The sequence below is a fragment of the Ambystoma mexicanum genome, chromosome 13, assembly GCF_040938575.1.
Source record: "Ambystoma mexicanum isolate Mex_15411 chromosome 13, UKY_AmexF1_1, whole genome shotgun sequence".
NCBI classification, from domain to species: Eukaryota; Metazoa; Chordata; class Amphibia; order Caudata; family Ambystomatidae; genus Ambystoma; species Ambystoma mexicanum.
In genome coordinates this window covers 611,125,575-611,147,416 of record NC_090938.1, presented here as the reverse complement: position 1 = coordinate 611,147,416, position 21,842 = coordinate 611,125,575, and the positions used below count along the sequence as shown (strand labels likewise).

The window sequence follows — 21,842 nt, the reverse complement described above, 5'->3', positions numbered from 1 at the left end:
CCTCTTTGATCCCCGCTTACCCTCATCTTCTCTCAATGATCCTCATTAATGAGGGTTATCAATTCTCATCACAGTCTGAAGCTCCCTCTGCCACGCCCAACTTTTCCTTGTCCTTCCCTGGACGGGTGCTTTGAAGCAGCCCTGCTAGAAAGGGCTTCATGAAAGCAAATAAAATGTATGGAGAAAAAATAAATGCAAAAAAATAAAACTTAAAATCTGAGTTTTTTTCTTTTTCACTAGCCACTTCGGTAGGTCCAGTCAACACAGCAAAGCCAGTATTGGGGTGTAGTCCAGATGTATTTGTAATGAATCCAACAATGCAGATCCCCCCCCACCCCGACTGCATGTAATGCATGTTAGCCCACATCCAAATAAAAAAAATACTGCCTGCGAGTTTCGGATGAATGAAACAAGAGATAAAAAGCTGTCGTGGCATTAAACCTTGCATTCTCAATAGGGTAGAATAAATTGAAGGGTGAACCAATTTGACTTTGAAAGCTCACAAATCATGCCACCATGGCAGATTTGTTAAGTCCTCTCTGTAGAATGCTACAGACAATACTGTTCCCTTAAAGAAAATATTGGAAAATCAGCATGTTTAGTTTTTGGAAAAGGCACACAAAGAAAATTCGAAGTTTTTTTGCAGAAGGGCTGGCTGTTATATGAGTATCATGGTGTTATCTTCTCTGAGACGTTAAATAAGAATGCCTATGTGGAGACGTATGCCACCAAAATGTCCCAGGCCATACGAGGTATTTTTTCATCGGCTGCTAACACAAGAAACAAATCGTTAAAACATATGCTGCTTGTTTATATGGCCAACGCGAAGTCAGTTGTGTTATATGGCCACGGATGCAGAGTTTCCAGGTGCCGATTCACAGAAGCTGCAAAATAAATTCTGTAAAAGAATCCTGCTATTCCAGTTTCAGCTCAGACATTTTGCAACTCCTACAGACACTGGATTTTGCTATATTAAGGATAACATTAGATTGGTTCCAGTTGTATCGTTTTTAACATCTGTGATGAATCAAAATGCTATAACAACAAAAATGAATTTGAATAATGTATTGAAGTCTAGCTGAGGGCATTCAGTACCTTGGATAAACCACTGGAGAGTGTACATGTTTAAAGCCAAGTGTCGGACGGAAGGGGTTGCATGGCTAGAGACCATGCCCCGAGGACTTACTTGGAGTGAGTTCCTGCCCTGATCCTCCATAGAGACAGTTCCTTCAGTGTCCGCCATCCTGAATTGCCTTCCAGCGCTTTGGGTGGGGCACAGTGTGGTACATAGAAGTTTTCAGAGCGCTCCAGTGCCTATACGACCCCTCCCGCCCCCCCATCTCCTCCATTCGTGTGAGTCGGACCTTGCACCCGACGCAGATGTTGGGGAGAATTTTAATTTCTGTGCCAATTCCCTTCAACCTTCGGGACCTTCAGCTCTTTTGCTGGACTCTGGGCTTTTAAAATTTTACTCCTGAGTGGGTGGGACCATTTTCTCATTCACTCCACAGTTTTCCAGGCTTTCATTTTCTAGGTTGCTTACTGCTTTATGGAATCTGGTAAACTCCATAGGCATCCGCTTTTGCATTGTGACACACAGCAGCTTTTGTGCAGTGCCGCTGAGAAGTCCCTTGGACCTCTCAATGTTAAACTACATTTTCTTGAGTGAACTACTGTTCCCAAGAATAGTAAGATGATCCCCGTCTGTCTTACCTTTACTTATGGGTTCAGCACACCCCAACCTATGTGGAGTGCTGGGGGATTACCTAGTCATTCTGTTAACCCATTCCTCATGTAACATTCTGTTACACTAACTTGAATGGCTGGTGGCAGTGGTTTCTTTTTTTACTACCTAGTGACATGTATCTGCAGGCGGATACCTCAGCTGCAGTGCTGCACACAAGGGTGACCATTGTCGCCATTTCTTGTTGGTTTCTTCTAGGCTTATAATCCGTTTGCATCAGGTTTGAGTCCTTTGTGTAGTTTGTCTTTGGCAGGCTTCATCCCTGAAGCCCGCCCAGGCTCCAGTGTGTCTGGAAAGGTAGGAAGTGAGGGAGTGTCCAGAATCTTCGCTGTCCTTTGTCTCTAGATGTGCCCGAGTTCCTATTGGCCGGAAGGCTGTCCTGAATGGACAGCCACCCGATTGACAGCCTAGGGCTTTGAACGAAAGACGACGCCAGCAGCACCCTCCTGGACCACAAAGTGCCCAGTGAAGCCCTGTAGCTGTGCTGACCCAGTTTTCAAAGGCTCCCTGGACGGCACTGGTGCAATCCCTCACATTTGCAGAACCTTGATTTGGTGTGCCTGCCTGCCTAGTGCTCTTCACGAGTGGCTGTGAAATACCATAATATTCATAAAGCACATTGGAACGGACAGTGGGTGGAACCTCTGGGCTAAAGGAACTGCCAGCTGATTTGTTTTTTCTTTTTTTCTCTCCTTCATTGGCCGGACTGTGTTTACCTCCATACTCTGAGGAAACAATACTGCCCTTGCGCATGCAGATATGGCGTTTTTGGTTTGGGGGCGTTTAATTGTATGAAAAGTGATGTGGCAAACTGATAACTTTTTTTTTTTTTAAACAGACTGCATGCGATTACTTTTCATATGATGAAACCCGCTTAAACCAACCCACCCAGCACCACCCACCCACCATCCCCCTTCTGTACTTGCCTCTTTCCTGCCTGCCTGGTGCACTTCAACCCTGAGGCGACAGATCCTTCCCTCTAACATTGATCGGATCTGATGCCACAGGGTCCGTTTCTTTTTTTTTTCTCTCTGGTCCCCCACTTCCAATATTATGGAAGCAGGGGACACCCCCTTGCAACCCCTCCCAAGGCAAATACATACCGAATATAGGGAGCGAGGGACACCACTGCTCCACAAGCTCGGTACGTATTAGTCCAATTGTTCCATTTAATTTGATCAAATGGTACTGACCAAATTTCGGAGGCGGCTGAAGGTTGATCCCGACGCAAAAATATTCGTGTGCTGGGCCTTCCGGTGGGCATGATCCCACCATGTATATTGAAAACATGATCCTCCAGGAAATTGGCCCAGGGAGTGGCTCTCAGTGTTTAACCACCGAGCAAGCACATTGGTCGCTGCAGCTTAGACAGCCACCTGGCGCTAACCCGTAACCTATCATAGCGCATGTTCTTAACTTTTGGTATAGGGAAGTGATTCTCCAGCATTCTAGAGTTGGAGGGCTGATGCGGCATGACAATACAAACCTTGCTGTATTTCCTGACTACACCCTGATGACTCAGAAAAGAGGAACATGTCTGTCCCGTCAAAAGAGGCTTTGTGTACTGAGGCTAAAATATATGCTCATTTATCCTGCTAAGCTCAAGGTGATCTAGAAAGGGAAGGCTCTCTTTTGCGAAACGCCTGATGATGCTAACAATTGGATGGGCAACACTGGATTGGTGACTGGAACCACCGAAGGCCTCACACATGGCTACACGAAAAAAGTCTAAGAGCCCCTGTAGTTGCTGGATGGAGCATGAATGAGAACTTCAATAATGGCACACTAGAGACCTGATTGCACCGAAGTCTCCATATGAGGCACTTTGAGACCATGCTAGGTGTGGAACTGCCTGGCGACCCGATGTACTTGACCGATCAGGAGCAAACCGCACTGTGGGTTCCTTCGCCTGCTGACCCAATGGTGAAACCTCACCATGTGGAGGCAGACTGGATCGAGCGATAAGTTGCTGTTGAGCACGCATAGCGCCAGGAGGCCCTAGGTTTGGGGCCTTGGTTTGCATTTATTTACATACGTTTGATTTGTTATTTGTAGGGCATTTCTGCGATGGTGAGATTAAGTGAGGTATGGCATATTGAAGCTGGGGACATGAGGCCTTGTGTGGGTTGAAACTGGTTTACTAAATGTTTGTGTCTCCTGGTTCTGCCTCGACAGAGATGGTGGTGCTGTACTGATGTTGGAGGCGATGCATGGATGGTGAGTGGACTAACCTCTGTGTGATATGGCGCTACTGAAGGTGTTGACGTGGAATGTCAGGGGTTTAAACACTTGAGGCGTAAAAGGGTTGCATCCTAGTTATGCAGGAAATAAAATACCAATAGCACTATTACAGGAGACATATTTGCTGCCTGAGGCACAACACCGGGTGGTGAAATGATTGGGAGGAGTGGGCTATGGATCCAACTATTTGAAGTTTGCAAGGGACGTCTTGGTATGGATTGATGGTGATACCCCTTTTAAGTTGATAGATGTGGATATGGATGCAGAAGGCAGGACGGTTGACGCACCTTGCAACATTACTTTTTAGAACTTAGTTCAGAACTAGTAAAACAACTCATACTATCTGAAGGGGCCATAAGCTACTTAATGATAAGTATGAACACTCAATAACTACTTAAGCAAATCAGGGCAAGCAAAGCCCAATTACGCTTTAAGAAAGACACAATACATTTCAAAGTCAAGTAATTTACCTATTGGTACATAACTAGCGGTATCTAATAGATAGTTATACCCAGTATACCTTTAAGAAGTGTATAATACAGTTTCTAAAGTAAGAACTTTATGAAAGTATTTTACAATAGCACCAATGCAATTCAGGGAAGCACAACCCAGGGTTACAAGTTTAGGAGGGCAGCAGCTAATCAAGGTGAGCAAGACCTATATACTTTTAAGAGGGGCCATCAGCAACACAAAGTGAAGTATTAAAGCAGGGACTGTTTTAGCTCTATATAAAGCAAGCAGGGAAAGCAAAACCCATATTATACACTTCAAGAATGACGCACTGCTATTCAAAGTAGGGAACCCCTATTGGGAACTTTTACACTCATTCAGTTAAGAAAAATAAAACTGTACCAATACTTATTACTTTTCAGAAGGGGGAAATACCATTCAAAGTTATATACTTTTTAGAGGGGCAGAATGCAACTCAACAGGTAAGCATAAACTTAATGTTACTTTGTAATTTCTTCTTTCACAGAGATAGTTACCACACTAACTTCTTTAGCAAGTGTGTTTACACTTCTTATAAGTGTAAGACAGAATCCTCATCTTATACTAGTTTATGGCATGATTTGTCTCAGAGGCATACAAAATACCCTAGTAGTCTAGGAGCCTGCTGCAGGCAGGTCAGGATAGGTTTCAGTTGCTGGAAAGTCAAAGTTCCAGAGGATTTCTTCTTAAACAAGTAAGTATTAGCTTCAGAGTTAGTTTAAAGTGTTCAGGGACTTCAGAAGGCTCCCTATATGTGTTCCAGCATTAGGCCTAGGCAAGAGGTATGGGCAAATTCTCAGCCACACAAATCACCCATTAAGCCTCACAGGATGAACACCAGACTTAAGTTAAATATTACCCAAGTCCACTGTGAGAAACCTAAAGGTGTCTCACCTGCTAATCCCCCGAGATCTGTCATCCAGGAGGCCAGGACACAGCCATTGCTTTTGGATCCAGTTCCTCGGGGTGGACCAATACGGGAGGATCCCCTGCATGAGGGATCTTCGAATAGTGGAAGTGGGGCACCTGATGGCGAGACGCAGTATCCTCTTCCCTAGAACACCTTTTCCCCATAGGATACTTAGGAACTTAACCCCCCCCCCCCCGGTCCCCTATTTCCTGACTCGAACACTTTCTCACAGACAGCTCACTGTGAGAGAAAATGGACTAACACCCAAGCCCTGTACCTGACATGTCCCAACACAATGGTCAGGCAGACTCGGGCAATTACTGATCATTATACACCTGACTTCCATCACACTTCCCCACACGGATAAAAGGCGGAGCACAAATGCACACTGAGCAAGGCAAAGCACACAAGGAAGCAGCAGTTCCAAGATGGCAGTTTAAAATGAGAAAGACGGCAAGACCGGAGAGGGCTGCAAGGAGGGCAGTGCCCTTGACTTCAGCGAAAGAACGTTATTTTCATGATCCTTCAAGAAGAAACATAAGACCTGGAATCAAGGCTGAAGAAACCTGCATTATAGGTCAGAAGTACCCAGGGCTCTCCCGCGTCGATAACCAAGGCGTGGATACGGTCCTTGGCTCCTATAACAAAGCAGTTCCAGTAAAGTCAGCACAGTTAGTGAGTCGGGGAGACTGAAACCAGACCGGTCTGTGTTAGAGCCAAGGTTTCAAGTAGCAACATTGTATAGAGAAATCTGAAGAGAACAGTGTGTGAAGCGTATGTGATGAGCAACGCAAATAATTAAACAGTAGATAAATGACTGAACTTTTGAAGCAAAGGTAGATACCGTAAAACAGAGTTGTCCAGCACCACGTGGGTGCTCATTCGAAGGTCTCAGTTAGGTATCCAACTCGAGGTTGCAAATGCAAAGAGGAATTGTGAAACCGAAGTGGTACTGCAACAGGTCAAACTAAACCCTGTGCACATTGGAAAGTCTTCGATAGTTGATACTAACTGAATTTGGTCCGAACCCTGCTGAAGGAGACTAATTGTGCAAGAGGAATGATCCGAGCCTGGCTGAGGGGGGATCCAAGGTGAACTGTGAGTGACCCGAGAATGAATATTCTGTGAACATTGTGAAAGAGGATCTGAGCCCAGAAGAGGGGGGATCCAGTGTGAAGAGTGAATAACCTGAATTGAGTACTTTGAAGAGAAAAATAACTTTTTGGTACATCAGGCCCTCAATCAAAAGACTGAAGTAAAGAGACTTGGGCACAGACATGTTTGGGAGAATTCTCATTTCTGTGCCAATTCCCTTCAACGTTTAGGACTTTTAAATTTTTACCCTGGAGTGAGTGAGTCCTTTTTCTCACTCTCTCAAGTATTTTGATCTGATTTGGATTCTGTATTTCCTTCGTTCTTGGCATCTGACAAACTACATAGGCATCTACTTTTTGTATAGTGACATACAGCACCCTCAGTGCAATGTCAGAGAACTCCTTTGGATTTCTCATAAGGTTGAAATACCTTCTCTTGGGTGAACTACTGTTCCCAAGAGTGGTAAAGTGAAATTGACTTTACTTACCCTTTTCCTATGTAGATCCAGCACACCCCATTTTATGTGGTGTGCGGGGGGGGGGGCTACTTAGTAGTCCCTTTTTTTCTACTTACTTGTGTAACATTTTCTATGTTACCCTAACTACTTTTAATGGTTGGTGGCAGTAATTTTTCTACCATTGTGCGCTTCTGACGCAGGCTGAATCCTCAGCTGCAGTATAAAACCCATGGGTGACCATTGTGTCAACATAGCCCCAGTCTTAATTTTTTGGCCATTGTTAGTGAGGCCTTTCTTGGGTTTTACTCTGCGTGCCAAACCAGTTTAACCCTTTTGTTCATTTTGCCTTTGGCGAGCTTCAGTGCTGAAACCCGCTTCTAGCTCCAGTGTGTCTGGCGAGGCAGAAAGCGAGGGAGGTGCCTGAAACTCCCTGTCCTAGTCTCTGTGGTTACCTGAATGCACTAAGCACCGATTGGCTGGCTGTGCTTGCAGGACAGCCACCCTGCTGTGTGAGTGACAGCCAGGCTGTGCATGAATGGGAGAAACCTGCATAAAAGACGAGCCTTCTTGAACGGATGACAGTCGACCACTGGACGAAAAATCCGACAAATGAATCGTGAAGAGAAACTTGCTGCATCCTGCTGGACCATTGAACTGCCCGGTGAAGCCCTGCTGCTGTGCTGAAACTGCTTTTTCAAATCAACTAGAGAAGCTCCGGAGAGGACTACTTCTTCCCTTGGGTTGGTGAGACCAACTAACCCCAAGACGAACTTTGCTGGAAGACCTTCCCCCAACTGGCTGTACTTTGCTTCTGCTGGAACAGAATGCCAGGGGTCGAGAAAGCTGTAGAGGAGTGCATAGTCTTTAAGCCGGACCGAAGCGCCTGGAAGATTCGGAGGACCCTCCCGAAGCATAACCACCCAAGCTCGAGTCACCTCATCCGAGTGCTGGACTCAAGGAGTGAAGGAAGTCCATCAAGCGTCCAACATCCATGGTGGTGATATTTGCCGGTAGCTGAAACCACAAAGTGCAGCTGAAAGAAAAAGTGCCCATAGCCGCAGCCAACCTTCGAACTGCAGGAGTCCTCCAGACGTCCTCGCTCTTGTCACCACGACAGACTCATGATCTGCAAGACTGCAACCAGAACAGAAGCCAGTTGGATCCTCTTCTTCAAACCCAAGGAACTGTGCTGACTAAGGGTTCTTACCTCTTTACTCTGTAGCTCGCATTATCTCACTGAGACTTGCAGTAGCTGCTTTTTGCAATGTTGATCTCAGCTCTGACTTTCACAAGCCTAAGAGCTTGAGGCCAAACAGTGATTTTCTCCAAACTCTCACGTTTGTGCTATCAAAGAAGTGCCTCAGCTCCATAGACATTGCTCAAATTGACTTTCGCTGTCCTGGCTTCATGCAGACTCTTCAAACCCATTGACTGATTCTAACCGTACCTCAGAGGTGTTTTAACTAAGTATTGCTGGGAAAGATCCTATCTAGACTTCATTCGGAGATTGAAAAAGTGCTCACATGCTCTGAGAACCTGTTAACCTTTTTCACAACCTCAGAAAGTGATACATAAATGCCAATACTGTCCTTGTAATTGAAGTCACCTCAGGGTGTAGGAAGTGTGTATGAAGAATCTCTAACCAGTATCTACTTCTTATCTTGATTCTGAGAACGTGTTATGAAGTGTATTTTTAAAGACTTATTTAAAACCGACCATTAAATAAATCATTATTTTACTAGAAAACCTTGAGTGTAAGTGTTATTTGGATACTTGTATGTGTGGATTTCGATGCTACAGCTCTACAGCTCACATTTACCCCCTCTTGAGATAGGTCAGGCTGCTCAGTCATTCTACCAACTTGTGTAGTACAGACCTTTACCAATAAGTGGGTTACCCAATACCGAGGGGACTAGACTGGTGTAATCTCCCACAGGGTTACTACATACAATCGTTCCTAACAAGAAGGCCCTGATGCTAGTGATTGAACTGTATCCTCGTGCCGAAGAAGCCAGAGATTATGCCACGCTCAAGTGAGCCGTTTCGTCCTGTGCTTAAAACGTGGGGAAGGCCAACGGTCTGAGCATCACGATATTTTCGTGAACACTTTTCTTTCTCATAAACACTACCCCCACACAATTTGTATTTACAGGTAAGGATTGGCAATAGGTTTTTTTTTGTATAGGCCCTTTTATTTTGACAAGACACAACTAGGACTGCGTTATTTCATGGCCGTAGCTTGCTCCCATCTGTAGATTTAGGATTAGATAGGCGTTTATCATACCCTTGTTGAAGTTCAATAAACACCCTTCAACTGTGGTCACTTGTGTGTGTCTTACTGATACCATGTCTTTCTTACACCACACAGTATTTTAGGAGAAAAGAAAAGCTTCTGGGTAGACGCCTTCAGGATTCTGGGTCTGGAGACGAAAGAACTGGACACTGGATGGGAACTTGTAGCAGCAGTCGGCAGAAGAGGCTTCCAGCAAAGGTTTCTTCACAGATTCTCACGGCTCTGGATCTGGCACCTTTTTACACCAGCCAGATGAAGAACGAACATTGCTGGTCGTATTCCCTTCACTGTGGTGAGGGGACTTCCGGGATTCGAATAGTGTCTCTGGAGATCTAGCAGGAGTCCACCAAAGCTTTAGGCCATTTTGGACTTCAGAAGTACATGCACTGTACTCCAGCTCAAGTTCCCAGTATGTTGGCGGTTTGCAACGCAGCAAGATCACAGAACATCATGGAATGGCTCAAAATGCAGGTCTTCTAGAGACTAGTTGATCCCACCAGTCTGTGGCTAGGAGTCATCGCATTCGGGACCCTCGGGTCGATTGAAAGGAAGGGTTGCATCAGGCTCCGGTTACACAGAAGGCTCTCCTGTAGCAATTTCCACCGACTGAAGTCTTTTTTCCATCTTCCTCTTCGGATTGAGCTCCAGTGTCGACTTGTCAGCAGCTTCCAGGTTCAGAGTATTTATCAAGAACTACAGCACAACTTCCGCAAACTCTCCCTGCAGTTTACAAATCAGGACAGCCAGACCCCCATTGGGACATGGTTACTTTCAGGCAAGGTGAAAGAAAGGGCTGCAGAGTTTTGTTTTAACTCCTCCCTCGCTTCCTGCCTTCTCAGACACTCTGGAGGCTTGGCAGGAAATACAAAAGATTCCCGCCGAAGACCAAACTTCCACCCAGGTCATTTCCACCTAAACTGTCAGGGGAAGACCTTAGAAACAGGCAGACAAGAAATGGTTTGATAGATGTGCCTATACACAAGTGTTTGAAGGCGCGACGAGGCAAGGGACGGGAAACAGAGGGAAGACGGAGGCAGCAATCCTACTAGGCCAGGTGTCATTCAGATCGCACAAGTGCATGAGAAGGGGAAAGGGAAAAGGTGGGGAGGGGACAGTGCAATACATGGGATAGATAGCATATAAATAAGCAATAAGTAAAAGTGCGGCCAGCTGGTGGCAAGTGCAAGAGTAAGTGCAGACTTCAGGAGTCAGTGCTGGTAGGGAACTGTAGGGATACAGAAAACAGTCACCAAGTGTGGTGGTTACCAGGGAGGCAGTGCAGGTGTGCAACTGGAGGAGGAGGAGGAGGGGATCTGGCCCGAGATCAGAGGTTGGCCAGGTAACCAGTGCAGTTTCAGTCTCAGCCAGGAGTTCAGCAGGCGAGAGGAGAGAAAGCAGAAGCAAAGAGGAAGGTTTTGAGGTGCTTCCAGAACCAGGGATGATTCTCCTCAAGTTTTAGGGAGGCAGGGAGGCTGTTCCATATGGAGGACCCAGCCGAAGAAAGATCTACAACCAGCTTGTTGCTTGGAGAAGCAACTGACCCTGGGGGCGTTGGAGGCAGATGAGCAAAGAGCTCGAGAAGGAAGATATTTAGGAAGAAAAAGTTGAAGGTATTGAGGCCCCAGGCACCAGAAGGACTTGTGACAATGCAGAGGGTTTTGAAATTAATCCTCACATCTACTTGGAGCCAGTGCAGAGACTTCAGTCCAGGAGAGAGAGAATCCCTGGGCTTGAGGCCAAGGACAAGTCTTGCAGTCCTGTTCTGGATGAGTTGCAGAGGGCGGAGAGTATAAGCAGACAGATTTAGAAAGAGGCTATTGCAATAGTCCAGTCTAGAAAGAACCAGAGCTCGAGACAGTGAGCTTCTGGGGGAAGGAGAGGAAAGGAAGAAAAGCCCTGAGGGGGTGCAGCTAGTAACGTGACTTCTTATAGACGTCAGAGATGTGAGGAGAGAAGGAGATGGGGGCTAGGGGGGTCCAAGATGACCTTGAGGGTTTTAACCTCGCAGGTGGGAGCAGGAGGAGGGACAAGAGAGGCCGGCCAGAGTGACAGGAAAGGAGGGGGATGGGGGTCCCGATGAGGAGAATCTCAGTCTTACTGGCATTAAGCCAGAGATCATTGACAGAACACCACTCCTGGATAGCGGACAGACAGTTGAGATGATAGAAGGAGAAGAGATGGCTGAAGAGCTGAGTGTCATCCGCATAGCACTGAAAGTCGGGGCAGAGAGCAGCGATGCAGTGGGCAAGAAGTGCGAGGTATTGGTTGAAGAGGCAGGGATGTGATTTCCACTTTACTTTTTGGAAACAGTAGTTCACCCAAGAAATAATGAGAATTAAATGGAAGCCACTGCATTTAAAATAAATGCTGTGTGCTGGCATAGTACAGTCAGTCAGTCCAAAGTTATAGGAAACTAACTCCAATCATACACTATGGAGGGACAAAAAAAATATCACCCATAAAAAGAGTAAAAGACTAGATCAGAGGGGGAAAAGATTCCCACTCATCTAGGTCAAGGAAAATAATTACCAAGCCTAAGCAAAAAGATCTGAAGTTGACAGGTCAGGAAGATTAATCATAATTATGAAAATCTTACCCAACATGTAATGTGCTCCCTGATACGAGGATCAGACTGGTTTTGTTCCCGGGCAGAAGTAACTCTCTGAACTTGCGTAGATTGCAACACGTTATAAAGAGACCAAACTCCCAAACAGCCCTTTATGCAGTAGTATTGCTCAATGGCATAAAAGGCATTTGATTAAGTTTATTGGGAATGGATTTATGCAACTCTGCAGGGACTTCAATTTGGGGAGGGTTTCATTTGTTGGGAGAAACTGCTGTATTCTAACCCCAGGGCTAGGGTGCGTACTGGACGGCACACATTGCAGCTGTGGGCCATTAAAAAGGGGCACCCACTTTTGCCAATGCTGTACATTTTGGCAATGGCACTGCTAGCGGTTTGTTTGAGAAGTGACTTTGGACCCAGCTATATCTATGCCAGCCTCCCCAAATATCTGATCTCTCTCTCAGCACAAACAACGTGCTATTATTGCTTTGTGAACCGGAACACAATTTGCCATTGGTCGTTGAGGTGCTTGATCAATTTGCTGGGCTCTCTGGCATCTCATTTAATATGGAAATGTCATGCGTTTTCCCATTAGGGGTGATGCAACACCTTAATTCTACGGGCCTGCCGGATTTGGACTCGCGTGAGATGCACACATTTCGATATTCAAGGGGTGCACATCTCCCAAACGGCAGAGGATATGCCCGCCCACAACGGAGCTAGAGCTGTAAACTGTATTCATCGGTCTACAAAATTCGGGACACAGCATCCACCGTCGCCAATAGGGCGTAAGGCGCTGGTGAAGATGGCTCTCCCTCGCCTCATACTTTGTTAATGTGCAGTTCAACATACCAGCAGATTTTTTTCAATCACTAGAGTCTGCTACTGGGAGTGTTATTTGGGGAAATGCTAGGCGGAAACTTGAACTATGCACAGTCGGCGATATGCAGATGAGGTGCACAACTTCAGGAACTGTACTATTTGACTACTCAGCTAAGATTTGTGTTTGATTGGCTGGCAGATGATGTGACATTGAACAACCAGTTTTCAGAGGGTGTCTGACTGGGCACGCTCAAGGAAGCCCTCTGCATTGGAGTGAATTGGGTTTGAGAACAATCGCATATGTTGCAACTGGGATGGCAGATCTAGAGTAGACTTCATGGAATCCTTAAGATCCGCAATGCCTATTGCCCGCACATGCTTCTGGCGGCTAATGAGTGTCTGGGTCGAGATGACATCGAGAGTATTAGGCAGTGGGACAATGTTGGTCTCTCATTGTTAGGGAATATGTATAAAAATGGGTTGTTCATGGACTTTGAAGATTTGGTAGTTACACAAAGGTAAAATCCTGAGATATTTTAGAATTGCTCAATTCGCCAAGTTGAAGTTGCCCGATTGGCTTGCGGAACCAATACCAAACAAGCTCGTAACACTGATGTATTATCTGGAAGATGACTGAGACCAGTGTTTCGCCTCTATTTATTTAGAAGCTTATATAGCGTACCGAGCCCAAAGGCATCTGGGTGCTGTCTTACAGAATACATATGTTACAGTTGGGGCTGTTACACAGATAGACAAATACAGAACAGACCTAATGCATGGTATTAACATTACAGATAAGAAACAATATACACAATATTTACAATTACAGTACTTAACTGTATGCTGTGAAGTCTGAAGATGTGGAGGGTGTACATTAGTTACCCAGGCTTAGAGTGAAGAGGTGCGTTTGGAGCTGTTTGCAGGAAACCCTGAAGGATTCTTGTGCGATGAGTGGGAGCGGCAGCAAGTTCCATAGTTTGCTAGCAATTGTAGAGAAGCTGCTACCTCCTGCATTTTGAAGTTTGAACCTGGGAGTAGCAAGGCGGTACTGGTAGGCTGCTCTGGTAGGTCTTTCACACGATGTCATGGTGATTTTGTTAGATACGTATGCAGGTGAATACATTTGTGGGTTAAGATGAGTGATTTGAACATGATGCGTTCATGTATCTGTAGACAGTGTTGTTGTGGTCTTAGAGCTGATATGTGAGCAGTTCTTGGGATGCTCAGTGCTGCTCTGAGTGAGTTGTTTTGAAGGACCTGTTTCTTCCAGATATCCTAGATCTTAGTGCCAGCATGTAAGGCATTACAATAGTCTAGACGGGTCAGGCCTAAGCGCTGGCCAGAGTCATACAGCTGTCTGGTGTGAGGAATTGTGATGAGTTTGCATGTGTAGGTAGTGGCTGAGGTTGTGGCATTGACTTGTTTATTGAGGGTGAGTGAGGAGTCTAGGTAGAAAGCTAGTTTTTAACCTTGTTGGTAACTTTAAAAGGTGTTGCCGTCAATGTTGAAGGAGTTGACGGTAGCATTTAGTTTGGCGAGCCTGTGTTGAGAGCCTATGAGGAGCAACTCTGTCTGGTCATCATTTAAACCGACTGTGTTGCGCCATCCAATATTGGATGGTGAGGTAAATGCCATTGAGGGTGCCATTGTCGGCATCGTGGTCCCCGGATATTGGGATGAGGATATGGGTGTCACCTGCGTAATTCGTGTAGGTGGCACCCAGGTCGTCCAAACGATCAAATAGAGGCTTTGTAAAAATACTGTACAAAGTTGGGAACACACACGAGCATTGGGGTACTCCACACTACACTATGGTGGGCGGTGCTTCCGCTTTAGTGGAGAAGACTCATTGTTCTGTCACCAAGGAAAGATTCATCCATTGTGTAGCATTTGTGGAGAAGTGTGCTGCTGAGGTCAGGTGTTTACACAGTATGTTGTGGTACACCAGATCGAAAGCAGCAGAGAGGTCCAGGAGAAGAAGCAAGGCTAGTTTCCCTTTATCCCTAAGGTTGTCCATTTGTATTTTTAAATCCAGGAGTGCCGTTTCCGTCTCATGTCTTGGGCAGAATCCAGACTGTCGTAGCCCCAGGATGTTATTGGCTTCAAGGTACTTCTGAATTTGCTAGTATGCTGCTCTATCGAAAATATTCAAGAGAAACGGAACAGTTGTTATTGGGTTGTAATTTGTGGTGTTGGGGGGTCAAGGTTTTTTTTTTAGCAGGGGTAGTCTCCAACTGTTTTCTAAGTCCGTGGGGATGTAGTTGTTTTTGAAAGCGGCATTAATAAGATTGGTAATGAAGGGGGCGAGTTGGGGTGCGCAGTCTTTAATGACAGTAGGTGGGCAGGAGTCGCCTTGGCACCTTGATGGTTTAAGATTTAGGATGATTTGGAGGACTTCTAAGTTAGTGACCTCTGTAAATTCAAATTGTGGTATTTCCTTGAGGATTGTGGCATTCTCAGGGAAAGTTGGTGGTTCGGGAAGTTTGGCTATGCTGTTCTTTTTTTTCCTACGATGATGGATTGTAGTGCTTAATTTTGTTTTGGAGAGCGTTTTCTTTTTTTAATGTTCTCATGCCAACTTGCATCTTTGTTGCAACTTTCCACTGGAGGGATCAGGGGATCTAACTCCAAGGATTAAAAACAATTTCTTTGTGTTAGAGCTGGCTTTAGAGATTCGATCGTTGTAGAGTTTACTTTCTGTAAGGAGTACCTGTTGTTTGTATTCATTGAAGGCGTTGTCAAAAGCATTTTTGTTAGTTACTGTGGGTGATTTTTTCAAGAGTGATTCAGCCTTTCTTAGCATTTTTAGCGCAGGGGTGAGCCAGCCATTGAGGTGGGGAGGTTGTTTGGCTTTACGTAGAACTAACAGGGATATTTTGTTTATGGCGGCCTGTAATGTGTCATTGTAAAGTTTGGTTGGGTCAACGTCATCGGGTGGTGTTACTAGGGCAGGTTGCAACAGAGGGAGCAGGTTGATGGCCGTGATATTCTTTTTGTTTCTAGAAGGTGCCTCTGGGGCTAGTGTAGGGAGGTTGGTTTGGCTGATCTTAGTATAGACATTGAATGTGATAAGGTGGGGTCAGACAACGGACAGGGAGAATTAGATGCGATGGTGGAATTGCAGTCGATGTCTGCAAGCCAGTCGACTATACAACCTTTCACATGTGTGGGATTCTGGATCCTGTGTACGAATCCTAGTGCTGACATGGTGTTAGACAAGGATAGAGCATGGTTGTTGAGGGGGTCGTTCAGGCCTAGGTTGAAATCACCCAGAATGATGGTTTAAGATTTGGGTTTGGCATTGGATGAGATGATTTGTGCGACCTCGTTCTCAAATGAGAATACAGGCCCGGGGGGTGGGGGGGAAGGCGGGGAGGGGAGGTCTGTAGGTTAGGTGGATGTTTAATGTAGCTGTTGCGGATAGTGACATTTTTACCGATAGAGGTTCACAGAAGGTAAGGAGTGTTGCAGACACCTCTCTCAAGTTCAGGGATGTTTTTGCTATGATGGCCACTCCTCCACTTCGGCATTAGGCCTGTCCCTCCTACATATGGAATAGCTGTCTGGGACAGCCAGTGAGAAGGCAGGGCCCGCTGCAGCATGGAGCCAATATTATTTTATGGCTAGGAAGTCTAGATTGTGTAATGTGATGTCTGCAACATCTAGTGCATGGGCTGGGAGTGATCTGGTGTTGATGAGCTCCACGAATTGTATGGTTGGGTGTGCTGGTGAGGGTGGGTGAGATTTCGGGCTGTGCGGAATGTAATGTGAATTTTTTGAGGGTGGTGGGGGAAGTGGTGCTTGTTGTGTCTCTAGTTGATTTGGTTCTGGTAGCAAGGTTGGCATTTCTGTATAGCAGTGGGCCTGGCAGCTGTTGGTGGGGTGGAGACTATGCATGGCTGCCCTGGTTCTCAGCTAGTGCTCGTCATAAAGCATCGGGAGGTTCTGATGGAGCGCTGCGAATGTGAGGCGGGTAGGCTGAATAGAGTAGGCATCAGTTGTGATGGGAATGGTGATGGACTGATGCTAGAGAGGGTCATAATGTGACTTATGTAAATCAGGTATATTGTTAAAGCAGAGGACATGGTTGTCGGTAGGATAAGTAGGCTAAGTGGTGATGTCCCACTTACTAGACTATATAGTCAAAGGGTTGTTGGGTTACTATAGGAGTGGGTTAGACTGTAGTGAGGGTCGGCAGACTCTCGCATCTAGTGCATCAGGAATTGCTGCAGGTGTACTGCAGAGGATGCTAATGGGACGGAGTCCTGTGAGGGCAGTTATCAAGGGGCAGCTAGCAGGTGCTCACGGTGTCTATGGATGCATGTCATCACTTGCATGTTATCACTTGTGTGCGCTCAAGAGAGTAAGATTTGGATGGCATGGGACAGAGACCTGGTGTGTACACTGTAGGACGCACAGTTGCTACAATTTAATGTACTACATAGAACATACATGACCCCCCCAGTAGAATTGCTAGATTTAACATGCAGCCTGAGTGTCCATAGTGTGGGAACCTTACAGCGGACGTCGTACATTTGTTATGGCACTGCCCGAAGGTGCAAACATTCTGTGGGAAGATTAAACTCATGGTTGATAAAGCTAATATTAGTAGCTACACCTGTTCCCGATGGAGTGCTTGCTGGGGATACACCACAGACCAGGTAAACGTAAGCAGGTTGTCAAATTAATGGACCTAGTGTGTTCCCTTGTGAAGAGCGAATTACGATGGCATAGAAAAGAAAGTGTGGCCCTAGTTACTTGATGTGGAAGAGTGACTTGGAACGATGGAGTATGGCTGAAACGGCTGCTTGGGCTAGGTCCATGAGGAGCGGTCTCTGTGAGACCACAACGTATATTGAGGGATGGAATGCACGCTGACAATTTTTGGCCCTTCTCACAACAAACTCCCATGATCACTCCTAGATGAATGCTCCGATATGTGCTTTTTGGATCATGGATAAGGGGAAACCGCAAGATTGCCTGTGTGGGGATTTAGATTCTATGCAGTACACCCTGTCGTGGTAGCCATTACGGCTCTCTGCCCCCTGCGGATAGTGAATGCCGGTATGATTCACTTCTATCACGCACCAGTTGATGCTTTCTGCGATTAAATACAGTTGCCCAGTGTTAGGCAAGAATGCATGTAATAACCCTGTGGGAGACTACACCAGCCTTGTCCTCTTGGCAATGGTTAACCCAATCTTTGGTATAGGCCTATACTACACAAGTTGGTAGAGTGACTGAGCAGTCAGGCTCATCTCAAGAGCTGTAGGATTGTAACAGGAGTTTCACAGTGACAGGTATTCAAATAAAACATTGTTTCCTAATTAAATATGTATTCATTAACTGTCAGTTTTAGAATAAGGCTTCTTCAGAAGGGAGCAATATGCAACACTTAAATATACTTCAATGATAAACTCCTTCAGTTAAGTTAAGTAGATACCCTTTTGGGATGGCACACAGACACTTCATACACCCTGAGGTGACTTCAATTGCTAGGACACTGGACGTTAATATATCACTGTTTACACTTAAAATGCACTACTGAAGTTCTGGCAAAAAGGAAAAGGTTAGGGAAGGAAACAAAGGTTAACAGTTTCTCCCAACAGAAGTACTTCACAATCCCCTAATGAAATATAGGTTAACCCTTCCCAGCTATACAAGTGAGGTATGTATGACTTTGGAGGGACAGTTAAACACAATGTCAGAAGGTAGGAAGAGTCTTCAGGGAGCCAGGACAGCCAATGTCAATTGAGCAAAGTCTAGGGGAGCTGAGGCACTTCTTGAAGATGGCACAAATGTCTTGCACAATGTTAAAGAGAGTTTGTGTAGTAAAAGAATCACTGTTGGGCCAAAAGCTAGGAAGCTTGTAAAAAAGCAAAGATGCAAGAAACTCTGCAAAGGCAGCAAATGCAAGTCTCCAGTGAGAGCAAGCAAACTACACACAATAGGTAAGTACCCCTGGTTACACAGTATCTTGAGTCTGAAGAAAAGGTTCCAGATGGGTTCTGTTGTAGTCCTACAGATCCTGTTCTTCCTGAGCCTCAGTCGTGGGAGGGAGGACGTCTTGAGACTCCTGCACTACGGTTTGAAGGTCAGCGGCAGTAATGGGCACACTTCAGATCAGCGGCACTTTGCGGTTTCAGCTACTCGCAAATAGCACCCCTGCGGTTCTTGGACACCTTGTGGACTTTCCTTGCTTCTGAGGTCTAGCACTGTGGAGGTGGCTCAGGCTTTGTTGGTCCTGCTTCGAGGCAGTCGGAAGATCTTCCTGGAGCTCGGGTCCGGCTTAAAGGCGATGCACTCGTCCTGGTGTTTCTGTCCCCCTGGCACTCTGTTCCTGCAGCAGCAAAGAAGTAAAGCCAGCAGAGAGAAGGTTTCCAGGCAAGTTCGTCTTGGGGCCGATTGGTCCTACCAATCCAAGGTGAAAAAGTCGTCCTTTCCGGGCTTCTCTAGTCGATTAGAAATTCGGAGCTTCAGCACTGCAGCAGGGCTTCACCAGGCAAACCAACGGCCCAGGAGGGTGCAGCAAGCTTCTCTTCCAGTTTCTTCTTCGGTTCTTTCGTCCAGTGGTCACCTGATTTCCTTGCAAAGGACCTCGCCTTTTATGCAAGTCGTTCCCATTCATTCACAGCCTATCTGTCACTTACCCAGAAGGGTGGCTTTTCTGCAAGGACAGCCAGCCAGCCAATCACCTTTGGGTGCATTCCTGTAACCAAGGAGACTAATCACAGGGCGTTTCGAGCACCTCCCTCACGTTCTGCCCTGCCAGACATGCTGGAGCCAGAGGCGGGCTTCGCCAATGAATCCCGCCAAAGACAAAACTAACAAAAGGACCAAACCTGGTTTGGCACGCAGAGTAAATCTCAAGGAGGACCTTTCCAACAAGAAATGTTGAAAAAAGACCAGCAGCATTTTGACGAAATGGGCACTCATGGGTGTAACAATGCAGCGGAGCATTCAGCCTGCGGTAAAAACGCACAATAGTAGGACAATTAAACCAGTGCCACCAGCCATTAATTGTAGAAAGTAACAAAAAATGTTACATGAGAAGGTAGACAAAGTAACCCCTCCAGCACTCTATGTAGTGTGTGCTGGGTTCACAAAGAGAAACCCGTTAGTAAGGTCAATTTCACTTTACTACTCTTGAAAACAGTTCATTAAAGAGAAGGCATTTAAACCTTGGCAGAAAGGATTTCTCTGTGACACCGAGGGTGCTCTGCGTCACAATAAAAAAAAGATTATGCCGCTGGAGTTTGTCAGACACCGAAACCAAAAGAAACTAATCAGATAAAAAATACATGAGCAAGTGAAAAAAGGGGTTCACTCACTCCAGGATAAAAATTAAAAAGTCCTAAAGTCCAGCAGAAGAGCTGGGGGTCTCAAAGGGAGAAGGGAATTAACACAGAATTGAGAAGTCTCCCTAACACCTAGTTCAATGTTTGTTGTGTTATTGGTACTTGATGTGCTGTTCATCCTGCTGTTACATTTATAACAAATGCCAATAAACAGATTTTGAAATAAAGTGTTTGACTGAAATTAATTAACAAAATTAATGATACCAAGAATGAGCAATCTGGTGCATGATTTTAAACTAAGAAGGGAAGAAACAGAACTAGAAAAGCCTCTTGAACGGAGAAAAGTCGTACCTTGTTAGAAATGCCTTTTTTGAAGGAAATTAGCTAGCACTAAAGCAGTTAAGCAACATAAGTTGTAGTTTGACAATGGATTAGTGCAGTCACTAATTTTATGTTGAAAAACTAAACAACTCACTAATGCATGGTCAGATTACAGGTCCAAAATCGTACAGGTCCAAAATCGTAGGGTGTAGAGGAATAAAGATGTTAAGTATCAAAAAGCAGTAGATCCCTGGAGCATAATGCCTGCCTCTTACCCTCCTCCCCTCCTTTTGGCGGAACACTAGCTGGAAACAATCACAGGACATTTAAGCCACTCAATAAGCCGAATCATACAATGTTTTGGATAGTTTTAACAGTTACAATGTCCACAGTCTGACTCCATCCCACATATCGCAGGAAAGGTGTAGAAAATGCAAATACAAAACAGAATCCTCTTCCTTCCCGAGGCTGAATGGCCAAAACCAGAAACTGTTTATATGGAACCTTACCAGGCGTTGGCTCTGCAGTACTTGTATCCATGGAAGATATGGGGGAGCTGGCAGTAATATTTTTGCTGAACAAAGGAGCACTTGGGACTGCAGCCGAGGTAACTGCTGCTGAAAAGGAGAGATACATGGACAGACATCACAGAATATCGCAGTATATCCCAAAATGATAGCAGCCAAATAAGAGACCATTTGAATAGTCATGGTATGCTCATACAACGAATTAGGTCAAATACTCCACCTGTACAAGTTTTATCAAGGAATAGAATGACAATGTTTAGACCGGGAGGGGGCACTTGGATGGATTTTAAAACCAGATTAAATCAGGATGAAGTAATACCACAGAAACAATTCCCTCAGTTTAGTTTATTGTGAACACCCAGGATAATTGCAGACATTCTAAGGGCAGTACTTATATAAGAATGAAAAACAACACCTGGACGAGTAACAATCGGGGTTGCTTCTGTGGCAGGCACAGTGAAATCCGACTCCCAGATAGGAGAGTTTTCGCCATAGATTTCCTCCTCCAGCATAGACAGGAACCTGGGAAACACAAGTTAACAAATAAACCAAAGGAAAATAAGGAAACAAAATACCTACAGTGAGTCCAAGTTACTTTTGAGTTCTTAGTCTTACTCCTTTGCGTTAGCAATTACACAAAACCTTGAGGCAGAACTGGAATTGGTCTGTTGGGTCTCAGCATTTGACTATCTGGGAGGCCAGTGGGTTGCAGCCCTTTCCCAAAGTGCATGCATGGCTCTTGCCCCTCACATCCCGTGCAAATGTCAGGGAGTAAGGAATAGGGTACAAAACACACAAATGAACTACCACAGTGCTAGTTTAATCATAGAAACTGGACACATGATGCACTGTGCAATCTATGTATTAGATGTAACATAGCTAACTAGCTTCCAATCCCTTTATTTTTCTCCTCGTGACTCCCACCGAACAGGAAGAGATTATAAAGCAGTGAAGGCTGGTGAGAGGACAAGCCAGATATTGGCCAAACAGGTGAACATTCCTGTAAACTGAAACTTGGCTCTCGAGATATGCTTGGTAGAGAAGCATGTATTTAGATGGCCGCAAAGTCATATATGAGT

At 45.4% G+C, this 21,842-nt stretch overlaps 1 protein-coding gene across 2 annotated transcripts in view; it reads right to left on the bottom strand.

Annotated features, from left to right (window-relative positions):
- KAT2A (lysine acetyltransferase 2A) overlaps window positions 1–21,842 on the bottom strand; it is a 288,388-nt gene that overhangs the window by 101,807 nt on the left and 164,739 nt on the right. The window contains exons 7-8 of one of the 2 annotated variants that reach the window (XM_069634476.1): window positions 21,179–21,285; window positions 20,746–20,853 (exon numbers count right to left, since the gene is read on the bottom strand). In XM_069634476.1, coding sequence (XP_069490577.1) covers window positions 20,746–20,853; window positions 21,179–21,285 — 215 coding nt within the window. The remainder of the gene's footprint in view (window positions 1–20,745; window positions 20,854–21,178; window positions 21,286–21,842) is intronic. The other variant, XM_069634477.1, reaches the window with a different exon arrangement.